The 24,607-nt window shown below is 35.8% G+C and overlaps 2 protein-coding genes across 4 annotated transcripts in view; one reads left to right on the top strand and one right to left on the bottom strand.

Annotated features, from left to right (window-relative positions):
• znf143a (zinc finger protein 143a) overlaps window positions 1-24,607 on the bottom strand; it is a 705,859-nt gene that overhangs the window by 11,781 nt on the left and 669,471 nt on the right. The window contains 9 exon segments of one of the 3 annotated variants that reach the window (NM_001007441.1): window positions 6,253-6,328; window positions 6,831-6,944; window positions 7,028-7,099; window positions 7,513-7,706; window positions 8,888-9,016; window positions 10,099-10,182; window positions 14,921-15,007; window positions 16,569-16,671; window positions 19,810-19,931. In NM_001007441.1, coding sequence (NP_001007442.1) covers window positions 6,253-6,328; window positions 6,831-6,944; window positions 7,028-7,099; window positions 7,513-7,706; window positions 8,888-9,016; window positions 10,099-10,182; window positions 14,921-15,007; window positions 16,569-16,665 — 853 coding nt within the window. In that variant the 5' untranslated portion in view covers window positions 16,666-16,671; window positions 19,810-19,931. 3 annotated transcript variants of the gene reach the window in all.
• The window catches only part of pkd1l2b (polycystic kidney disease 1 like 2b), a 57,265-nt gene continuing 53,469 nt past the window's right edge, over window positions 20,812-24,607 (top strand). The window contains exon 1 of the mRNA XM_087262123.1: window positions 20,812-21,780. Within this exon, the coding sequence (XP_087118249.1) occupies window positions 21,489-21,780 (292 nt within the window). The 5' untranslated portion in view covers window positions 20,812-21,488. The remainder of the gene's footprint in view (window positions 21,781-24,607) is intronic.

Here is a 24,607-nt window from a genome sequence, read left to right on the forward strand (position 1 = left end):
GTCAGTGTTATTTTCATTCTCTCATCTTCATCGCTTCACATTTTCGCGGTTGGAGCTCCTGTCATCTGAAAGCAGAAGTCATTGAGTGAGTGATTGACAGCTGATATTAACCAATCATTCGTGTTCACTTCTAGAGCAGTGAGCCAATAAGAGGAGCACAAAGGCGGGGCAAGCATTGCAGACTGTTTTTTACTTCAGCCAGTTCGCATAACAACTGTTTTAATGTTCCTGAGCGCAGCGTTTGGCGTTTTTAGGTGCAAAGATGCATTCTGCATAAATGTCTCCTAAATCAGCACACACGGTGACGATTTTGCAGTGAAAACAATGAAAATGTATGCACTACAGTGAACTCCAACCAAACTCTCGTCCCCTCCACCAGCTGAGGGAAAAGCCATGAGGATGACACAGATCACTGTGCGTACTCATGTAAGAGTCCCGCGGAAAAAAAGTGATTGACAGGTGGTCATTTGTTTGTAACTTTATTTATTTATGGATTGGTTATGGGTAAAGCAAAGACCATGTGGGTCAGGTAGTGAAAACGGTAGGCTACAATTAATTAATTTCTTTATTCATTTTTCTGTCGGCTTAGTCCCTTAATTAATCCGGCGTCGCCACAGCGGAATGAACCACCAACTTATCCAGCACGTTTTTACGCAGCGCATGCCCTTCCAGCCGCAACCCATCACTAGGAAACATCCACACACACTCATTCACACAAACACTCATACACTACGGACAATTTAGCCTACCCAATTCACCTGTACTGCATTTCTTTGGACTGTGGGGGAAACCGGAGCACCCGAAGGAAACCCACGCAAACGCAGGGAGAACATGCAAACTCCACACAGAAATGCCAACTGAGCCGAGGCTCGAACCAGACCTCCGTGAAGTTGGCACCCCATAAAAACAAATAATCCCCAAAACTATGCCATTCGTTTGTGCTACGTTTGTGCTGATTTGTGCCGCAAAAACGAACGTTTGTGCTGGTTTGGGGTCTGAGATATTAAGCATTATTTTTTTAACCGTGTGACGTCACTCTCCACCCCATGTTGCGCAATTGACTTCAAAACAGCACGGGTCGTTTGTGCTCGGTTTGTGCTGGTTTGTGCCGTTAAAACGAACACGGTATCTGTTTTCCTCTTTTAGATATAAGCAAAATATTTCGGGAGCCGTGACGTCACTCTCCACCCCATTTCCTCCAAATTGCACAAAACTGGTATCATTCGTTTGTGCTGGGTTTGTGCTGGTTTGTGCCGTTAAAATAAACACTTTATCTATTTTCGTTGTTTAGATATAATCAAAATATTTCGGGAGCCGTGACGTCATTCTCCACCCCATGTTGTCTAAATCACACCAAACTGGTATCATTCGTTTGTGCTCGGTTTGTGCTGGTTTGTGCCGTTAAAATAAACACTTTATCTATTTTTATTGTTTAGATATTGCCTTATCAAAACATTTCGGGAGCCGTGACGTCACTCTCCACCCCAGGTTGTTTAAATTGCACAAAACAGGTGTCATTTGTTAGTGCTGGATTTGTGCTGGTTTGTGCCGTTAAAATAAACACTTTATCTATGTTTATTGATTAGATATTGCCTAATCAAAACATTTCGGGAGCCGCGATGTCATTCAGCGCCCCATTATTTCCTCTAAATTGCACAAAACAGGTGTCATATGTTAGTGCTGGATTTGTGCTGGTTAGTGCAATAACAATTAACACTTTATCTATTTTTATTGATTAGATATTGCCTAATTAAAACATTTCGGGAGCCGAGATGTCATTCAGCGCCCCATTATTTCCTCTAAATTGCACAAAACAGGTGTCATATGTTAGTGCTGGATTTGTGCTGGTTTGTGCAATAACAATTAACACTTTATCTATTTTTATTGTTTAGATATTGCCTTATCAAAACATTTCGGGAGCCGTGACGTCACTCTCCACCCCAGGTTGTCTAAATTGCACAAAACAGGTGACATTCTTTAGTGCTGGATTTTTGCTGGTTTATGCAATTAAAATAAACACTTTATCTGTTTGTATTGTTTAGATATTGCCTAATCAAAACACTTTGGGAGCCGCGACGTAACTCTATATTGCACCAAACAGGTGTCATTCAGTTGTGCTGGTTGTGCCGTTAATAAACACTTTATCTGTTTTCCTTGTTTGGATTTAACCAAAATATTTGGTTAGATTTGTGCTGGTTTGTGCCATGAAAATGAACAACAGATATTTATATTTGTGCACATATGTTACTTTCGTTTGCTCACAAATTGTGCTCGTTTGTGCTGCAAAAATATTATGTGTAAAAAAAATAATATCAGATCATTAAGAGGTCTCTCCACCCCAGTTGCTACATATTTACTAAAATAGTCTCATTTGTGTTATGACATATTTAAAAAATTGCAAATATATGACAGAAGATTGTGATACAATATGAGGCATATTAAATTCATAGGCCTACTTTCCACTGACTGGAAATCATCCACCCGCACAGTTGGCCTCAAATTAAAATATAATTCGGATATTTTTTTTGGAAAAAAATATCTTTTTGAAACAAATTTCGCATATAGTTTGTCTCTTTAAAAGCCGCTTTTCCAATCGTTCGGACCCTTTTGTATGCTGAACTGTTAGGCTCACATTCCGTGCTAAACCAGGCAAGACAGCAAATCAATTTTATTTGGAGGGAAAATGACCAAAATTTAACGTGATAAATGAAAATGATTGGAGGGGAAATAAATGTATCAAAAATTTTATACATTACAGAAAAATAAACAATGATAATAAAACAATAATAGTGCATTTGTATTATAGTGGCAGAAATATATTTTTTGACAGGCCTTGGGCAAAGTAAGCGTGCACTTTCACTAATAAAAAATATAGCACTTAAATTATTTCATTTTTAACAATCAATAAATTACACAGAGGTTTTATATCAAAAGTTGATAAAAATATAAAATATACATTTTGTTGGTAAAATAACCATTTAAACAATGGCTGCTATTTATTTTAGTATTCAAACATTAAATACCGATTTTTTTCAAGTTGAATAAAAATGAAAATGAAACAACAGCATATCAGGATGTAAAGCATATTCATATTAAAGCAATTCCTGGTTGAGATTTTAGAAAATATAGCTACCCAGTATATATTAAAGATCACAGAGAAATTACATGTCCCCAAAAATGTCCAGCTTATATTTAACTGAATTGTATAAATATTAAAAATTGCTCATTTTGTTTTTATTAAACATTTGTTATTTTTTATTAGCAAAAACAATATCAACATTTAAGAATCTATATTTCATTCATTCATTCATTCATTCATTCATTCATTCATTCATTCATTCATTCATTCATTCGACTTGTTTATTGGTGCATATATAGGCTATAATTTAAATTATACAACAGTACCTTGGACAGCTACAGTGCCACTAAAGCTTTCAAACAAAAGTCCAAAAAATTAAAGTTTTAAAGTTTAAATTAATTTTCTCCGGTGACGGCCGACATCACAACACGCCGTATAACCGTCCTTCTGGTGGTAGCCTATAGCCGGCATTAAATTACAAAACAAGCTGTCTGGGCCTTGAATTAAAAAAGTTTAATTATTTCCTCATTGTTTAAAGAGTCTACAAGTTATTAAATATAAAATAAATATAATAATATTAATAATAATGACAATAATAAGAAGATAACTAAGGATAACTAAAATGTGACAAAATATTACATGTTTATCTTTTATTAAACCAAATCAAAATGGTCAAAATAACATCCTACAGCCCGTGATAAAAACGCACAGTGTTTACCAATTAAGTGAATGTAAATATTTTATATGATTGTTGTTATTGTTATCATTATTATTATTAATTGTAATTAATTAATCAATTATTTATTGTTATTTTATTGCCATTTGGACATTGTTCTTTTACTGTATGACAAACAACACAATCACGAAAACCAAAACTTATCTGTAGAAAACGCAGAGCCTATGTGTTTGCATGTGTTATAATCTATTTTTCCCCATAAAATAAATATTGACTAAATAAGTCCACTAAAGCTGCTTTACTTAATCATAAGTGGTAGGCCTACCTACCACAACAGAAAAGTTTAGGCTGCTAGTTTAAATACGAAAGCAGCCTAATATGGACGACCAGATGATAAGAGTATTTAAGAGAAAATCGCTGCATGGTTAAACAGGTAAAACAAAATGTATATTAATACATTTTTATAAAATTAATAAATAAAATTAATAAAAATTATTTATATTTTTTTGAAATTATTTTTTTCCCCTATCGTTAAGCATGCTGGCTACTCATATGAGACTAAAACGAAGTAGATAAGTAGCAGGGTTGTAGCCAATTATCTTTATATTGGCCAAGCCCTTTTACTTGGAATAAATATGTCAAAATTATGTTCGCATCCTTCATGCTTTTTCTAATAATAAAAAGATCTCAGGATAACCTTGGCCTAGGCTATCTAAAAAAAAAAGCATCTTAAACAAAATTTCTATCAGCCCAAACAAATTTAAATATTTTAAAATATGCGGGTAGCTGATATCATTATCTTTCATTCAATATTTTAATAAAAGAAGCAACACTAACGAAACTTTCAGGTACAATCCAGCACAAATGAAACGCACACAAACGAGACTCTTTTAGTAAATATGTAGCAACTGGGGTGGAGAGACCTCTTAATGATCTGATATTATTTTTTTTACACATAATATTTTTGCAGCACAAACGAGCACAATTTGTGAGCAAACGAAAGTAACATATGTGCACAAATATAAATATCTGTTGTTCATTTTCATGGCACAAACCAGCACAAATCTAACCAAATATTTTGGTTAAATCCAAACAAGGAAAACAGATAAAGTGTTTATTAACGGCACAACCAGCACAACTGAATGACACCTGTTTGGTGCAATATAGAGTTACGTCGCGGCTCCCAAAGTGTTTTGATTAGGCAATATCTAAACAATACAAACAGATAAAGTGTTTATTTTAATGGCATAAACCAGCACAAATCCAGCACTAAAGAATGTCACCTGTTTTGTGCATTTTAGAGGAAATAATGGGGCGCTGTGTGACGTTGCGGCTCCCGAAATGTTTTAAGGCAATATCTAATCAATAAACATAGATAAAGTCTTAATTGTTATTGCACAAACCAGCACAAATCCAGCACTAACATATGACACCTGTTTTGTGCAATTTAGAGGAAATAATGGGGCGCTGAATGACATCTCGGCTCCCGAAATGTTTTGATAAGGCAATATCTAATCAATAAAAATAGATAAAGTGTTAATTGTTATTGCACTAACCAGCACAAATCCAGCACTAACATATGACACCTGTTTTGTGCAATTTAGAGGAAATAATGGGGCGCTGAATGACATCGCGGCTCCCGAAATGTTTTGATTAGGCAATATCTAATCAATAAACATAGATAAAGTGTTTATTTTAACGGCACAAACCAGCACAAATCCAGCACTAACATATGACACCTGTTTTGTGCAATTTAAACAACCTGGGGTGGAGAGTGACGTCACGGCTCCCGAAATGTTTTGATAAGGCAATATCTAAACAATAAAAATAGATAAAGTGTTTATTTTAACGGCACAAACCAGCACAAACCGAGCACAAACGAATGATACCAGTTTGGTGTGATTTAGACAACATGGGGTGGAGAATGACGTCACGGCTCCCGAAATATTTTGATTATATCTAAACAACGAAAATAGATAAAGTGTTTATTTTAACGGCACAAACCAGCACAAACCCAGCACAAACGAATGATACCAGTTTTGTGCAATTTGGAGGAAATGGGGTGGAGAGTGACGTCACGGCTCCCGAAATATTTTGCTTATATCTAAAAGAGGAAAACAGATACCGTGTTCGTTTTAACGGCACAAACCAGCACAAACCGAGCACAAACGACCCGTGCTGTTTTGAAGTCAATTGCGCAACATGGGGTGGAGAGTGACGTCACACGGTTAAAAAAGTAATGCTTAATATCTCAGACCCCAAACCAGCACAAACGTTCGTTTTTGCGGCACAAATCAGCACAAACGTAGCACAAACGAATGGCATAGTTTTGGGGATTATTTGTTTTTATGGGGTGCCAACTTCACGGAGGTTCGAACCAGTGACCTTCTTGCTATGAGGCGACAGCACTACCTACTGCGCCACTGTATCACCAATTTACCTTTTAATTTCTTTAAAAAAAAACCTATCAACTAACCAAGAAATGTTTTGTTTTTACCTGTTGCAAACTTTTTTCCACAGCCAGGTAAGTCACAACAGTATGGCTTGTCCCCTGTATGTGCTCTTTCATGTACCTAAAAAAAAAAATAAATAAATAAATAAATAAATAAATAAACATCTTATGGCAATCATGATGTACAGCATTTGTAATGTCCTCTGATCAATTACAAGTTCATTTATTCATTTTCCTTCAGCTTAATTATTTATCAGGGGTCGCCACAGCGGAATGAACCGCCAACTACTCTGGCATATGTTTTACGCAGGGAATGCCCTTCCAGCTGTAACCCAGTTCTGGGAAACACCAATACACTCTCATATCCACACACACACATACACTATGGCCAATTTAGTTCAGCCAGTTCACTTATAGCGCATGTCTTTGGACTGTGGGGGGAAACCGGAGCACCCGGAGGAAACCCACGCCAACACAGAGAGAACATGCAGTCCAAACAGGAATGCCAACTGACCCAGCCTTGACTCGAACCAGCGACCTTCTTGCTGTGAGGCGACAGCGCTAACCACTGAGCCCCGTACCACCTAATTACAAGTTGATGAGTTCAAATACACAAGCTATACCTTAAGATGATTAGCAGTGGTGTAAAGCTTTCCGCATCCGTCATAATTACACCGGAAACATTTCTCCCCGGGCGACTGCACATTACGCCGAATTCCTTGACCCTGAAGAACAATCTGGAGGGACAGAGGAAAAACCTTTATTGGGAAGCTTAGGATTTGTCTATTGAAAACAGTTACATGGTATATGATATGATCACCTGCATCTCCACAACACCTTGAGGATCATTGCTGATCAGCTCAGGGTTTGTGTACGAGTCAATTTCCTCAATCTGCAAGAAAGGAAAAATAATGGGCAATTTTTTTTTTTTTGCCAAACTTTGACCAAAGTGAGCAGGTGATTGTGCTAAAAACTACTTACAATACATAATATGTTGCCGTTTATTATATGTACACCCCTCACAAATCTATCTTTTATATTCATATTTTCAGTAGGAAGCTATACAATATTATATTTGTGCGATTAGTCAAAACTGAAGCCAAATCTGGAGCCTATCTAACAAATAACTTACGATAACGTCCAAAAACTAGTTCACCCATATTGATATGTTATAGAAAAATATAAAATACCAAATATTAAAAAGGCAGTTATCTATATTTTTAAGGTCATTATATAGACCCTTTTTTTCATGATAGACCCTTTTCATTTTGACTAGATTGTGAAAGTCTTTTGCTTTATTCATACCTTGGTCGTGTACTGCTCCAAAGCATTCATTGTTTCCTGGTCAATGGCTGCATCCGTGTGTAAATCTGCTACTGTGCCATTTGCCTGGATGGCCAGAATGGTGTTTGGCTGTGACACCTGAACGGCATGCTGAATATAAGCAGTGGAACCGTCCTCTAACTGCACCGCCTGCAGTGTACTGGGTTCATACACATCTGTAAATGCAATCAAAGCCAAAAGAAAAACGAATAAAGTATGCTCAAAAACATCCTTTGTTTCCTCAAAATGAGTGCTCATTTTTCTGATTTCTCACTCACAATTCTGACTTTCTCGCCTCAAAATATATTTTGTAAAATTTTGAAATTATGACTAATATAAAATATTAATAATAATATTATTTATAATAAATACACTAAAATAATAATCATAAAAATAATTTAAACTGAAACCCTGTAGCTAATTTAGTTGACAAGGTCATGGGAAACACAGTGTTGGATAAAATAACTTGACATTTTTTTCTCTAAAATCTGAGTTCTTGTAAGAGATACAAAAATTAAAGATACCAAAGATTGTAAAAAAAAAAAAAATAATAATAATAATAATAATAATAATAAATACAATAAAATAATAATCATTAAAATAATTCAAACTGAAACCCTGTAGCTAATTTAGTTGACAAGGTCATGGGAAACAGTGTTGGACAAAAAATAACTTGACATTTTTTTTCTCTAAAATCTGAGTTCTTGTTTATGTCAAAAATTAGGTGTATCTGTAACTGAGGCAGAAAAAACAGAGATAAAAAGACACAACTAGCAAGTTTATGCCTCACCAGATTTTGACAGATCTTGCCATACAGTATGTGTGAAAAAAAATTGCAATTACCTTTTAAAAAGGTCATTTAAAAGTCTCAGAATTACAGAAAGACAAGCCAAACTAAACTTGTTTATACTTCTGCCAGTGAATAATAATAATAATAATAATAATAATAATAATAAGTTACTTTTTTTAGCAATTGTGACATTTTTCTCGTAGGTATCTAATAAAAAAAATCAGACTTCTTTTTCCTTGCAACATCACATTTTTCGGTTTTATAGTTTTTATCTTGCTATAAAGTTTTTGTTTGTTTCTGACATGATATTAAAAATATATATATTTATAAAAAAATAACTGCAGCTTCAATTTTTTATTATCTCACAACTTTATCTTGCACCTTTACATTTATCCCACAATTCCACCTTTCATCTCAGAATTGCATGCATTATCTATTTTATTACAATTATTTAGTTTTTTCCTCTGAATTTATAACAATGTTCATACAAAAAAGGCCCTTTTAAAAAAAGTTTGCAGCAGAAAACATGTTCCATAGGATCCCATTCAACATTTTCCACATTCAAACCTTTTGTGGTGTGGTGGATATAGGCAGTAGTTCCATCTTCCAGCTGAACGGTCTGAGCATCCTCCAGTCTCAAACTCTCATTACCAACAACATCACAGACAGAGGAGCCCATCCAGTTGTTTGGCTCATCTAATGTAGGCATAATACAAAAGAGAAGAAATATTTCAATGATTTTAACAGTTAACAAATTATTAAAAGAAAGATCACGTCAGGTAAATCTTACATTATTCCCACATTTAAAGGGGACCTGTTATCTCTGATGTCCCTAGAGAGTGTATGTTAAGTTTCAGCTCAAAATTCCACGACAAATTACTTGAAATTAACTCTTTAAAGCTGCCCCTTTTATGTTTTAATTTAAATTATGCCATTTTGGTGACTGTTGCTTTAAATTCAAATGAGATTGTGTGATTTTTTTCAAAAGAGGGCGGAGCTACAAATGTATGCGTTGGCATTATTATAATATTACAATTATGATTATAAAAATAGAATTAAGGGGCGAGGCAGTGGCGCAGTAGGTAGTGCTGTCGCCTCACAGCAAGAAGGTCGCTGATTTGAACCTCGGCTCAGTTGGCGTTTCTGTGTGGAGTTTGCATGTTCTCCCTGCCTTCGCGTGGGTTTCCTCCGGGTGCTCTGGTTTCCCCCACAGCCCTAAGACATGTGGTACAGGTGAATTGGGCAGGCTAAATTGTCCGTAGTGTATGAGTGTGTGTGTGAATGTGTGTGTGAATGTTTCCCAGAGATGGGTTGCGGCTGGAAGGGCATCCGCTGCATAAAAACTCGCTGAATAAGTTGGCGGTTCATTCCGCTGTGGCGACCCCGGATTAATAAAGGGACTAAGCCAACAAGAAAATGAATGAATGAATTATATAGAATTAATTAATGTTTACTATTAGAGCATGGCTATATTCATACACTGTTGCTACACAACTTTGTTTAAACTCCATATTAAAGTGATTTTGGCAAAATCTGAGCTCTTTAATACAAAAGTCTCAAACTCAATTCCCGAAGGGCCACAGCTCTGCACGGTTTTGCTCCAACCCTATCAAACACAGCTGATCCGAATTATGGAGGTGTTCAAAAGAGTCATGAACACCTTCATTAGTTGGATCAGCTGTGTTTGATCCGGGTTGGAGCAAAACTGTGCAGAGCTGCGGCCCTCCAGGAATTGAGTTTGGGACCTATGCTTTAATATATAATACACATTAACATACCTGCTTTTGGAACCGCAATGTGTTGCACATAAGCAGAGGAGCCATCTTCTAACTGGATCACCTGGCCTTCAACTATACTGTTGTCTGACGAAAAGAACCAGTACACACTCAATAACACAACAACTGTAAGCAAACTTGAGATTTTACAATGAAACAACAAGAAATCCACAATTAAAGGTTGTATAAAAAGAATATACCAGAGACTGTAGTGGAATTAAAATAACAATAATAATAGTAAAAATAAAGTATTAATAATTAAGAAGAATTAAATATGCTAAATCCTGAAACCATGTACAGGATTTGGACAATGAACCTGAAACGCCTGGTTTTAGATCAATAATTATTTTGTTTGATGTAGGGCTTTCTTTTGCAGCCAATACAGCATCAATTCGTCTTGGGAATGGCTAGGTGGAAGGCTTCTTTGGGGCTTCTGCACACTTTAACTCTCTCGGATGTGGGAAAGACAGTGAAGGTGGACTCATCAGAGACAGTGGCGTAGTGCAAAATGCGGAGGCCCCCCTGCAGGGTTCACTGACAGGGCCCCCAGTTGGGGGGGTTTGGGGGGAGGGGACAACGCGGGGAAGCGATAACAAATTGAGGAGCGGGGAAGGGAGGCGAGGTGGAGCGACATCGCGGAGAAGCCTTCACAAATTGAGGAGCGATCACAAACTAAGGAGCGATCACAAACTGAGGAGCGGGAAAGGGGGCGGGTGGAGCGACAATGCAGGGAAGCCTTCACAAACTGAGGAGCGATCACAAACCGAAAGCCGTGAGAGCGTCAAAGTAGCCAGAAGTCATTCATTTTTAATGAGAACCGCCGGCGAGGAACAGCGCGGCGCGTCTTCTCCTGTGTGGGCGTCAAGGAGAGTTGAAATCAAGTCAACTTTATGGTAATGAGCTATGACGAGGTTCAGCGGCAAGCAATCAGAATGAAGTAGTCCACCGCTTGAGAGGAGTTCAGAGAATACAGACCTGTGAACTTTGGTTCCGACCAAAGTTGTTCCCAAGAGTTTGATTATTGCGGTTGCCGGATTTTCAATCATTGAAAATCGCAATGATGTCGGGCCCCCAAATCACGCATGGCCCCCCCCGCTGTGTGTGTCCTGCGGGCCCATCTGCTACTCCACTGATCTGAGATCAATGCATGTTTCACATTGTCCACAGCCCAAGATTTTCTCTGCTGGCACCATTAAAACCGGCATTTGGCACTGGTGTAAATGAACAAAGGTTTGGCTATAGCAGCCCAGCCATGTATATTGACCCTGTGGAGCTCCCAACAAACAATTTAGTGTAAATAGGTGCACATTCAACTCTGCAGTGTTTTTTATTATTTTTTATTTTTTTTTGGATGCAATTAGGGTCAGAACCCAGACATGCCTTTCAGACAGCCTTCTCTTGGGTCCACAGTTACTCCTGTTAGATGTGGTTCGTCCTTCTTGGTGGTTTGCTGACATTACCCTGGATACTTTGGTTCTTAATACATCACAGACTTGCTGTCTTGGTCACAGATGCACCAGTGACATGCGCACCAACAATTCGTCCATTTTTGAACTCTGGTAAGTCACATATAATGTTGTATGAATTGTAATATTTTAAGCAAAACTGTGCTATTACTCTGCTAATTAAACATAGGGATGGCTGACGTGAAACTGACGTTTTGACAGTGTCGAGATCCCGAAGCGCAAGTGTTTCAAAATACTGCACCGAAGCATGATCCGAAACACCCAAATCTTGTGACTAAAGTGTTGGGAAACACCTAATCACGTGACTAAAGCGATTCAAAGCATCGATCAGTTTAGAAGCGTTTTGGGACCTGGCGAATTTGCATTTGACTGCCAGGGTCAGAAAAAAATTTCTGTCTCATATGGCTTAGTGGAAGGTGCGTGTGCACGCTGTTACTGTGCTTCAAATGACTTTTGGGTTCGAATCCCGACTTGTACAATTACTCCGAAATCATGATTTTCTGAATTTTAATCATGTTTCTGTTTTATGGTATAGTCTGGATAGGATACAGCTGTGGATACACCATCAATTTAGCATCATTTTTGTAACACTGCAAAACAATAATTAATATTTCCACATAGGGGTGTCACGATTTCGATTTTAAATCGAAATCGATCGAAATTTATGCTCAATTTCGATTATCGAATCAAAAAAATAGAATCGTCGATGCTGCCACGCCCCCATGTCACGTCAGCTTGGCTTGCCAAGCGGGAAAAAAAACAGGCTTGTTGAAGTGCTTGTTGAACTGCAGATACGTTGACAGAACTTAATCCCTCTCCTCTTTCAATGAAGTCGCCGGTGTGTAAGCATTTTGGATTTCCAGTGAGTTATGTTGACAACGTTCGTGTTGTCGACAAAAAAACAAAAAAAAAACACAGTTTTGCCAGCTCTGCTATGTACGTATTACAGACGGTTCGTCCGATAGACAACACCGGCATCGCGATCCTCCGCCCGCCCCCGTTGCAAATCCGCTCGCAAAAAGTACACACTCAGGCCCTGTTTACACTGACATTTTAGAACGACAACGATTTGACATCCACAGTGGCGTGTAGCATTTCTGAGCAGCCCTCCTTCCTCTCTACCTCTGAAAATGCACATCACGTGACCACACAGACACAAACGCACACACAGAAATGCACTCGAGACAGCAGGTCCAGGCAGTCAGAGGATCAGTAGACTGCTTCAATCTTTCACTCACTTGTACTTAGTCATTTTAGCGAACACCTCAGATACTGCTGACTGGTTCCTGTTGGTTGTGCGTCTTTTTTACCGACGCCATTATAACGACACAGATCACTGCCTATTCACGAGTCCCGCAGAAAAAGTGATTGACAGGTGGTAATTATGTGTGTATCTTGCCTTTATTCATTTACTGTATGATTTGTTTATGGGTAAAACAAAGACCATGCAGGTTTGAATGAATTAATTATTCATAATCGAAAATCGAATCGAATCGTGCCTTTTGAATCGAAAATGTAATCGAATCGAGGATTTGGAGGATCATGACACCCTTATTTCCACAGTACTATGATGGTTGAGTTTAGGGTTTGGGTAGACGTTAATAAAATCCAATAAATGGGAAATTTAATGAATAATATAAATATTTCTTGTTAACTTCTGGCCACAACCGTGTCTGATCTAGCAACAACCCTGTTTTATGACCAAAACAAGACACATTTATTCATAGTGTTTGTTCGGATGTCAGACCAATGCTAAAACAAAACGAAACAAGAACAAAGTAGAGCTGCACGATTCTGGCAAAAATGAGAATAGCGATTTTTTTGCTTAAAATAAAGATCACGATTTTCTAAAGATTCTGTATATGTAAAATACAGGTATGGTAAAACAAACATATGGCACAACATCGATATTAATATTATGTGTAGGTCTACTGGTTTTTATAAATAATTCTATTCTATTTATAATTATTCTGATGTTGAATTATTATGTTTGAGATATATGCTTGCAATCTGTCATTTTAGACAAACTTATTCACTGGTAAAATCAGACATTTGCCATTATCAGATTATATTCAACAATATATAGGCTAGAATAGTTATACTGACATTGTAAACATTTATTTTCATGCACAACTGTGGGTTCACTATGAAAGAAAAAACATTTCAAATGCTTGCCGTAATCATAATGCGATACGATCATTTAAATGAAGTGCACACTTTTGGTTTCATTTTGACTGCTAAGCGCTTGTTCATACTTTGCGCACGGCTCCCAAACGATCACTCTGTGCCACAAACAGAATATTATTTACAACTGTATTACCATAAGCAGGTTCTGTTCACTAAAGTTCATTAAGTAGTGCGCGCGTGCCCTCTCTATAACAGCTCACGGTCAGCAGCTCACATCACGTGTGATTTCCATGGCCGCGAAAACATCATTATATGAAGACAAAAATGACATTTTTAGGTGAATTATACCTTATAAATACATTATGTGACTCATTCAACATCATTTGGAGGTGTCAATGTCACTGAGCATTGTGTGTGAAACAGTGAAAAGACTTGTGCAGCCGCTTTTTCTTCTCGCCTGAACTTGAAAATATGATTGACAGAATCGTAGAATTGCTGGATTAAGATCGTCTAGGGGGTCGACTCGAGATCGCGATCTTTTAACAATTAATTGTGAAGCTCTAGAACAAAGCATTACCAACTGTTATTAAAGCATTTCAAAATGGTTTTATTAGCCTGGATTCGAACCCATTATCCCCGCATGGTAGTCAGGAACCCTAACCGCTCCACTAAATCACTTGAAAGTTGATCCTACAAAGTGGGGTTTAATACCTCAATTTGCTCAACTGTTCTTTGCTGAAGCTGTTTCAGTGCAATACATAAAAAATGACCACTAGGTGTCACCATAGAGTGGTGTTTCGAAACATTTCGAAGCTTCGACACATTTGCTTCGATTGTTTCAGGGTTTTATGAAACCTCACTTTGCCTACCATTAATTAAACATTAACACTCTTCCCTTACTGGTGAAATGTGCAATCAATGAAGATTGGCCACCAGGCTGCTCAAATTTATCCATGAAACCTCCAACACTAAATTGCCCAGTGTTTCAGTTTCATTGCCCAACCCTTGCACCTAAATTTATTAACAAGGTCATGATAACACATCTTAGAGTTGAATAAAATAACTTAAAAATGCACCAAAGTAAAGATCTTTTTTTTTTTTTTATTTAAGAGTGTGTTGAACTACAAGTAACAAATTGGCTAGTCAATGTTAATTTGATTCTTATACAAGGCGATGCTCAGCTTTAAGGGTCTCAATCTCTCAGTTGTTCAGGATGTTTGTAACAGACGTACCTTGAGGATTGTGAGGTATATATGCAGTGGAGCCGTCTGATAAAGTCACAGCCTGCAAACTGACCGTGTCCATGCTCTGATCACAATCTGAATATTTAAAAAGACAATTAGAGCGGCACAGATGATCAGGAGTGTTGTAATGAACACAATACAGTACAATTCAATTGTCTCCTATGCTGACCAAGATTGCAATAGTGACATGCTGGCAAATTGCAATGAGCACACTTTTCAAAATGTTTTTATTAGAATTTTTATCTGTTTGAGTCTGCAAAGTACATTTAGAAATAAAAATTTTAATTAAAAAATCTAAAAATAAATAAATAAATAAATTCAAGCCAATGTTTTTTGAAAGGTTTATGTAATTTAATTATATAAGGCTAAAAATTCTTTTTTAGAATTTTAATAACATTACTTACAATAGGTTTTTTTTTTAAATTGATGAAAAATATATTAATTTTAACAAAATAAAAATATCAATAATAATTTGAAAGAATAAGCCAGGAAGGAAGGAAAAATATTTGGCCCCACTTTATTTTAAGTGTCCTTAACTACTATGTAGTTACACCAAAATAATAATTCGTTACAATAGACTTATTGTGTAAATACATGTATTTTCTGTGTACTTACACTTGATTAAATACCTTTATGTAAATACATATGTAATTAAATTATGTAACTAAATTTGTAAATATCCTGTTGACCATCCCTTACACCTTAACCCACCCTTAAACCAACCCATACCACCAAACCTGTCCATAATCCTACTCCGATCAACTCAAGAGCACCACAAGTGTTGTCAAATACATTATGAACACGGTAAGTACAATGTATTTATTTTTTGATGCAAGTACATAGTAGTTTAGGACACTTAATATAAAGTGGGACCAAATATTTTTCTATTGGATTAATCAGCAATTATAAATGAATCTCTTAAACAAACAATTCTACTATTAAAGTTTGTTCGATATACCTTTAAGTAAACAGTGAGAACATCAAACCAATAAAGCTAGAAAATATCAGTACTGCATGTCTTTTAAACAGTCAGTTGTCGCCCCCTCCTGTATATTTTGATCATTACCAATCCCAAACTAACATTTTAAAATCACAGTATTCTGTCTGTCACACTAAAATATTCTGTATTAATGTTTAATCATTCTGAGAGAATTGCAATCACAATAAAAAAATACAAATAAATAAATAAATCTAAATCCAAAAGTGATTCTCAATTTTTCCAGAAGAGCACTAGTTGCTCACCTCTTAAAACATGTACAAACGGAGATCATTTTAGAAGTTTAATTGTTATTTGGAAGATTGAATCACTAGACGAAGACTTAATAAAGACTTACTTAATTAATTTAGGTGATTGCTTACTGCTATTTAACAGCCTATTTACCACTTGATGTGCCTGCAGATCATAATTGGCCTAATTAATTATTTACTCCGACTCATTTTTAGCAAGGTAAAGACAAGTACCATAAAAATAGAAAGCGAATGAAATATTAGAACCACTTAAACTTTATTATTTATATTAAAAATAATTTCTATTCATTCCAATCAAAACAATAACTTCTCTGAACGGCTATGCATACATTTCTCATTAATAAAATGCCAGTGTTTGAAAAGTAATGATTCACGGTTTGGTTCTGACCTGCAATCCCCACAGTCTCCGTTAGGCAGAGCGTGACCTCCTGAGAATCATCCTCATGCTGGAAATCTGCTGACTGATTTATCTGAGCCAGCAGCATTATTACCTAGGAGAAATCAAAAGATGGCATCTTAGGAATAAAACATAACAGCATGATCATATTTCACATTTTAGTGGCCATCATACACTTTACCATTATTTACAGAGGACTTAAAAATGATCTTACCATAACTTACAGAAGACTAAGTAGTTTAAATACAGTATCAAAACAAGAATGATCTAATTACAAATTAAAAAAGAAAGTTCAGCTCCAACATACTAATTACACTCATTTGGAATATACCTTTGAAAGCTTACAGACACACACACACATGCGTTCTCCCCGCATCCCACTCCTCTGTGTGCTTATCACACCCGGTATGAGGAGGCGGGTCTGTGACCAGCGCTCTATACCTGTAAGACCAGATGGCTGTTACCTACATCGGACTATCTCCACATCCCCTGTTGCGATGTTATGTCTATGTGGTTATGTGCTTGTTGCTGGGGCATTTTTTTTTCCCCTTGAAAGCACACTGCCCTACTTTAACCCTTTAACAAGCATCATAACCACCTGGTTGACCTTTTATCCATAGGATATCATTATTATTTTAATTGCTTATAACTATTTATCAGAGTTGTGCCAGTATATTATTCAATCCAAGATGTGGGCCAAAAAAATATTTTTAAGTAATGCACTTTAAAGGGTTAAATAGTGGTAATGTTGTTTTGAAGTCAATTGCATGCAATTTTAGACTGATTATTCAATGTACTGTGGTAAATAATATAGGAAGCGCTTTTATTGGAACGACCTTATTGATGATTTTAAATAGTTATAGGTTTAGTCACTCCCCCAAATTTGTTTTGTAACAAATAATGTTCAAGTTTTTAATAATACAATACAAAACAATATTTATAGAGCACATTTTAAAAACAACCAAGGTTGACCAGAGTGCTGTACATGGGAGTTATAATAACAGAGAAGCAGAATAAAAAAAAAAAACATTTAACAGATAAGAGCAATAAAACAGTGATCAAGGAGTATTAAAAGCGAGAGAAAATAGGTCTTTAAAACAGACTTAAACACAGAGACAGAGGGGGAAAGTCTAATGTGAATCGGTAGACTATTCCAGAGTTTAGGACCAGCAACAGCAAACGCTTGATCAACTCGTTTTTTAAGGCGTGTTCTGGGATCATTGAGTATCTCAATGATCGAGAGGGGGTATATGCATAAAGCAAGTCAGTAAGCAACTGAGGAGCAAGCTTATTGACGGCTTTGTAGACGAATAATACAATTTTAAAATCAATTCTGTATTTAATGGGTAACCAGTGAAGTGCAGCTAAGATTGGAGTTACCGACTCATACTTGCGGGTGCCAGAGAGAAGTCTAGCTGCTGCATTTTAAACCAGCAGCAGACGAGAGAGAAATAGCAAAATAAAGAGCGTTACAGTAATTTAGACGTGTTGTTATGAAGGAATGAATCACCGTTTGAACATTTTTCTGGGATAAAAATGGCTTGACTTTAGCCAGTTGTCTGAGGTGGTAAAAGCACTTTTAATATTCTGCCTTCATTTTAGATTTTGTATTGCTTTATTTTTCTTTCTTCCTCTCCTTTCCTTTCTATAACCTTGTTATACTATTTTAAGAGTAATTCATATATCCTTCTTGTAAAATGTATCTCTGTACCACTTGAATGTAAGCAAATGATGAGGAAATTGACATTATTTGGACGAGCTATCTCTTTAAAACGCAGACGTGTAACGTTAGTTTAACTTCCTTCTCAAAAGATTGTCTTGTATCTTATTTTTTTCAACGCCTAGTATTAAAAAAACTGTTAAAACATCTCAAATTTGTGCTTTGTTTAATATTTTGCCTTCATTTTGATTTCCTTTTAACGCTGAAGAAAACATTTAAGTTTCTATATAAACTATATAGATGCTATTTGCTGGAAAATTTCATGTACATAAATGTAAATATACTAAATGTAAACCCATTTAAACTGAAAAATAAGAACTAAAACTATATTTCAATACAATTTCAACGTTTAGTATTAAAAAAGCAGTTAAAACCTCTCAAATTTGTGCTTTTTAAGCTTCTGCATTCATTTTAGATTTTGTATTGCTTTATTTTTCTTTCTTCCTCTCCTTTCCTTTCTATAACCTTGTTATACTATTTTAAGAGTAATTCATATATCATTCTTGTAAAATGTATCTCTGTACCACTTGAATGTAAGCAAATGATGAGGAAATTGACATTATTTGGACGAGCTATCTCTTTAAAACGCAGACGTGTAATGTTAGTTTCACTTCCTTCTTAAAATATTGTCTTGTATCTTATTTTTTTCAACGTCTAGTATTAAAAAAACTGTTAAAACATCTCAAATTTGTGCTTTGTTTAATATTTTGCATTCATTTTGATTTCCTTTTAACGCTGAAGAAAACATTTAAGTTTCTATTTAAACTATATATATGTTATTTGCTGGAAAGTTTCATGTACATAAATGTAAATATATAAAATGTAAACCCATTTAAACTGAAAAATAAAAACCAAAACTATATTTCAATACAATTTCAACGTTTAGTATTAAAAAGGCATTTAAAACCTCTCAAATGTATGCTTTTTTTAATATTCTGCCTTCATTTGAGACTTAATATTGTTTTATTTTTATTTTTTCCTCTCCTTTCCTTTCTATAACCTTGTTATACTATTTTAAGAGTAATTCATATATCCTTCTTGTAAAAACTAATCTCTGTACCACTTTAATGTAAGCAAATGATGAGGAAATTGACATTTTTTGGACGAGCTATCTCTTTAAAACCCAGGCGTGTAACGTTAGTTTCACTTCCTTCTCAAAATATTGTCGTGTATCTTATTTTTTTACGCAGTTTAACAGTTTTTACACTCGTTTAAAATAATGTTTCAGCGTTTATCATGTGTAATATTATGATCTCCGCTAACGTTAGACAGAAATAAATGCTGTAAACAAACCTGCAGCGATATCTAGTTTCACATAACGTTAGATGTAAACAAGATGACAAGACGATGTGTTGCAATTACAGACGCCTTTAGTGTAATGTACACGCATGAATAAATTCGTTATTATTACTGCTAAAGCACAATGTTTTCCGGCGGCTTCCATGTAACGTACTGCAGATCGCTTAATCTATTGGTATATTCGCATATGAATTTAGCGACTGAGACACTTACCTGTCCGATTAGTCCAAATATACCAGAAATAATGCGCAGGATCAAATACGTCTAATGTTTCCATAAATTAAGCTCCATTACATTATGAAATACAACGGTGTGAGTATGTGTGTGTGTTTTGAGTTGATGGTGCGTTTCTTCTGTGGTTTTAATGTCGGTGATAAAGGTCTGTTCTGCCCCCTGCTGTTCAGGAGGAAAAGACAAAAAAGAGGTTTGTTCTTTATATATATATATATATATATATATATATATATATATATATATATATATATATATATATATATATATATATATATATATATATATATATATATATATATATATATATATATATATATATATATATATATTATATATATGAAAATCTTTTTTACCCAGAAGGCCAGAGCTGTGAATTGGCTTCTGTTTGGCAAGCCCGCCAATACAGGTATATGGCTGCTAATACAATGGATCGGTTTCTGAGACCCCCCGATTCAAAGCCTTAAAGTTCAGGGCTTAAACCCAAAAGACGACGATATGATGATCAGTATTTGAGTTTAGGATTTACCTGGACAGGACCAGCTGATGAACCACGACCTTTATGTTTGGTTTGTCAAGAAATTTTGGCTAATGACAGCATGAGACCCGCTAAACTTCGACTGTTTTGACTGGGATGGACAGTTCTTGGATCTGTTCTATTCATATTGAACAATCATCCTAGTTTTAAAAACGTTATATTAAAATACTTGTTATTACTCTGTAAATAATTGCACTTTCATGCAAATGAGGATAAAAGTGAGTTAACAGTCTGACATCTGTCTGTGTCTTATATATATATGTGTGTGTGTGTGTGTGTGTGTGTGTGTGTGTGTGTGTGTGTGTGTGCGTGCGTGTTTGGGAGGAGGGGGGCGCCAATGGATAAGTTGTGTCAAAAGGGAGGCCCACTGTCTTAGACTTTGAAAAACCCTGGGGTAGGCTAAATTGTTCATAGTGTATATTGAGTGTTTGTGGATGTTTGCCAGAGATGATGGGTTGCAGCTGGAAGAGCATCCGCTCTGTAAAAATGTGCTGGATGAGTTGGCGGTTCATTCCACTGTGGCGATCTAGGATTAATAAAGGGACTAAGCCAAAAAGAAAATGTATGAATATTTTTCGTGGTCGTGTATTTATTTGCAAACCCTAAGGAAAATCCAACAAGTAAGTACCTCGCATTGGAACATGGATATATTTGATGTCATTCAGATATTGAACAATTAAGCTAAAAAATCAAAATTGATACTGGAACAAATATTCTTAATGATGTACATTGTAAAATATACTTGCAATGCACTGATATGAAGGATTAACTATTCTTTTCAATAGCAGCTGTTGATTAGCCTAGGCCTTAAAAAACAAATTACTTTCTATGATGATGAATGAATCACTATATATTTGTGAAATACTGACCTGGAACTACCCTAACATCTGACAATCTGCCTTGTGCGTCACTCTGTGGGTTACAGTTGGCTTATCCAGTTGATCTAAATGAACATTCCCTTTGTACAAAAGAACAATATGCATCCATTAGGCTATTAAATTACTGGCTTTTGTTTGACAGCCAATCAACAGGCAAGGATTCAGCTGTCATTTCAGAGGCTGATGGATTCAAAAAGCCTTTATATAGAGGATGCATCTTCTTTCTTTATGTAGAGGAGCTAGACATGGATGGCAGACTCTTAATTTTAGTATTTCTGGTTGGTATCATCTCACTTACTGAAGGTTTTTCTTGCACAGAGAACCAGCAGTCTTTTGAGGGCTCCTGCTATGAGTTTGTGACCGTGCGGCTCAGTTTTCTCAGCGCTCAGGCTTGGTGCGAGCAGGACGGCGGACACCTGGCCTTCATCCAGAATGATGAAACCCAGCAGTTTCTACAAAAACACCTGCAGAACGAGCGGGACTGGTGGATTGGACTTGTGTCTACATCTGACAATCGCATCTTGGACACACAAGAAGGTACACTAAAAGACTGTTATTTGCAATTGTAAATAAAACAGAGATATCACGCTCAGATATAAAGGTACAAAATCAGTCTGTGGAAAAAAGTGCATTTTTGTTCCTGACAGGCCCTTAAAGGTGCACTTTAATATCTCAAAAGTACAAATGTGCACAGTTAAAGTCAAAATCATTAGCCCTCTTGTGATGTTCTTTTCCAAATCTCAGAGCAAGGACATTTCCACAGTATTTCCTATAACTTTTTTTCTTCTGGAGAAAGTCTTATTTTTTATTTTGACTAGAATAAAAGCAGTTTATATTTTTATTTTTATTTTTATCTGTTTCAAGAGTTCACACTTAAATGATGATCTATCAAAAGCTTGTTGTTTGGCATGCTGTCCCAGGAGAGAATCCCGAGCTCATGGGAATCTCGAGCCTGGGGCTTCCTCCCGTTCGCAGAGTGAGAGGGGAGCTTGAGCTCGGTGTATCTCAGAACTTCCAGGCTGCTGTAGCTAAGGTAACACATGAGAAAAGGAGCTAGACAAGTGCTTGATTGTTATGCATAATGTAACACACGGACACGGGAAGAATATACAAACTCTTTACAGAAACACCTACCGGCCTGGCGGAACCAGGGCTGGCAGTGTTCTTGCTGTGGGGTTCACAGTGCTAACCACTGGGCCGCCGTGCCGCCCGATTAATGGTAAAGGAGGAGAATTGGGAAGGTTTCTTCCAAACGAAGATAAAGTGGACTGAAAACTGTTTTAATTTATGGTAGCTTAGGGCTCGTATGATTGGAAGATATTGATTAGCTAATACGAGACCAGCCGTGACAAATCATAAGTACGTGATCCTCTCGAAATTAGTTTATAAATAAACCTCACTTTTTAGGATTTTGCAGATATAACAAAGTAATTATACCGAGAAATATAAACAAATATTATTCCCACCCCTAACCTCTAAATAAGCTGAAATTACATTTATCTAAAAGAGGAAAAAAAGAAAATAATAATAATAGTAATAAATTAAAATAATAAAAAAAATAACAAATAAATTACAAAATAAAAAAAATAATTTAAAAAAACACACATGTACAGAATACGCATATGCCTTGATAACCCAATTTTACAAACATTAATCCTCAGGTATTTATACAAGTACTTATTTAGTTTGACAGTTTGTAGAGACACTGACATGCAAATTCTAAATGGGTCCCATGTTTCAGAAAAAGCCCTAGTATTGCCATTTATTGTAAAACTGCTTTTTTTTTCCAAATGGATGAAGCTCATTAAATCTCGCAACCAGTTGTCAAAACTCGGGGGAAATCTTTTGTTTCCATAATAAGAGAATTCAACATCTTGTTAGCTTTTAATTTTTTAAAAACATTTTAAGGTCAATATTATTAGCCCCCTTAAGCGATTGTTTGTTTTTAGTTGTCTACAGAATAAACCATCATTATACAATAACTTGCCTTATCACCCTAACCTGCCTAAATAACCTAGTTAAGCCTTCAAATGTCACTTTAAGCTGAATACTAGGATCTTGAAAAATATACAGTAAATGTTGTACTGTCATCATGGCAAAGAGAAAAGACATCTGTTATTAGAAATTAGTTCTATTATGTTTAGAAATGTGTTGAAAAAAATCTTGTTTTTTTGTTAAACAGAAATTGGGGGGGGGGGGGGGGGGGTGGGGATTCTGACTTCTCCTGTACTTCATAGTACCTTAAAGGTAAAACATAAACCTTAAAAGTACAAAAGTGTACCGGTAACACTTTACAATAAGGTTCATTAGTTAATGCATTTAATAACATGAACTAATCACGAACAACACATGTACAGCATTTGTTAATCATAATTGAACATTTACTAATGCATTATTAACATCCAAGTCCATGCTTGTTGACATTAGTTAATGCACCATGAGTTAACATGAACTAACAATGAACAACTGTATTTTCATTAACTAACATTAACTAACATGAACAAATACAGTAGTAGATGTATTGTTCATTGTTTGTTCATGTTAGTAAATGCATTAATTAACATTAACTAATGAACCTTTTTGTGTGACCAGTTCTCCCTAAATGTACTAAAGTCCATGCAAAAGTGTGACAGATTTTGTACCTTTATTTCTGAGTGTGCTAATACACTTTAATACGTAAATATTATGTCAACATGTTACCTGCTGATTCTTTGTAGCTCTTTGAAATGTATTTGTCCTTTTATTTTATCTACGCAATTGGTTTGATCATAGCAGATTATAATGGGAAGTGTGTATTAATAATGATGTCCAGCAAGAGTTTAGGTAATATAAAGGTTTTCATCATTAGACATTTGACAAAAACCTAGAATTTATCTATTTAGTATCTGAAGTCCATACAAAATGTATATATTCTCACAATACATGAAATTAGAGAAAGGCACTGCAAATAATGCAGACCACAATAGAAATGTGTAAGGGCACCCAAAAAAAGTGACAAACCCAGCTGCTTCCTGTTTATATACTATAGTCATTTATATAATTGTGTAATTGTGTAGTTTGTTAATTATTATTAATTATTAGAGCTATAATACTCAAAAAGTAAAGTGCCGTACTGCCATGTTAAATATTCAAATAACTCACCTTTCAGATTTCAACTCTAAAACAACTGGGTCCGTCCCTTTTTATGGTCCCCCCGACACATTTCCGTCATGGCCAGATAAATGAAATGGTGAAATGAACAAATGATGTTTTCTCATGTTGTTAGTGCCTTCCTGCTGCAGCACAGTATTGGGAAACACCCATACACACTCATTTACACATGTACTGGCAATTTTGCTTATTCAATTCAACTATAATAGCGCAT

Source organism: Danio rerio, chromosome 7, assembly GCF_052040795.2.
Source record: "Danio rerio strain M-AB ecotype USA chromosome 7, GRCz13ab, whole genome shotgun sequence".
Taxonomy (NCBI): domain Eukaryota; kingdom Metazoa; phylum Chordata; class Actinopteri; order Cypriniformes; family Danionidae; genus Danio; species Danio rerio.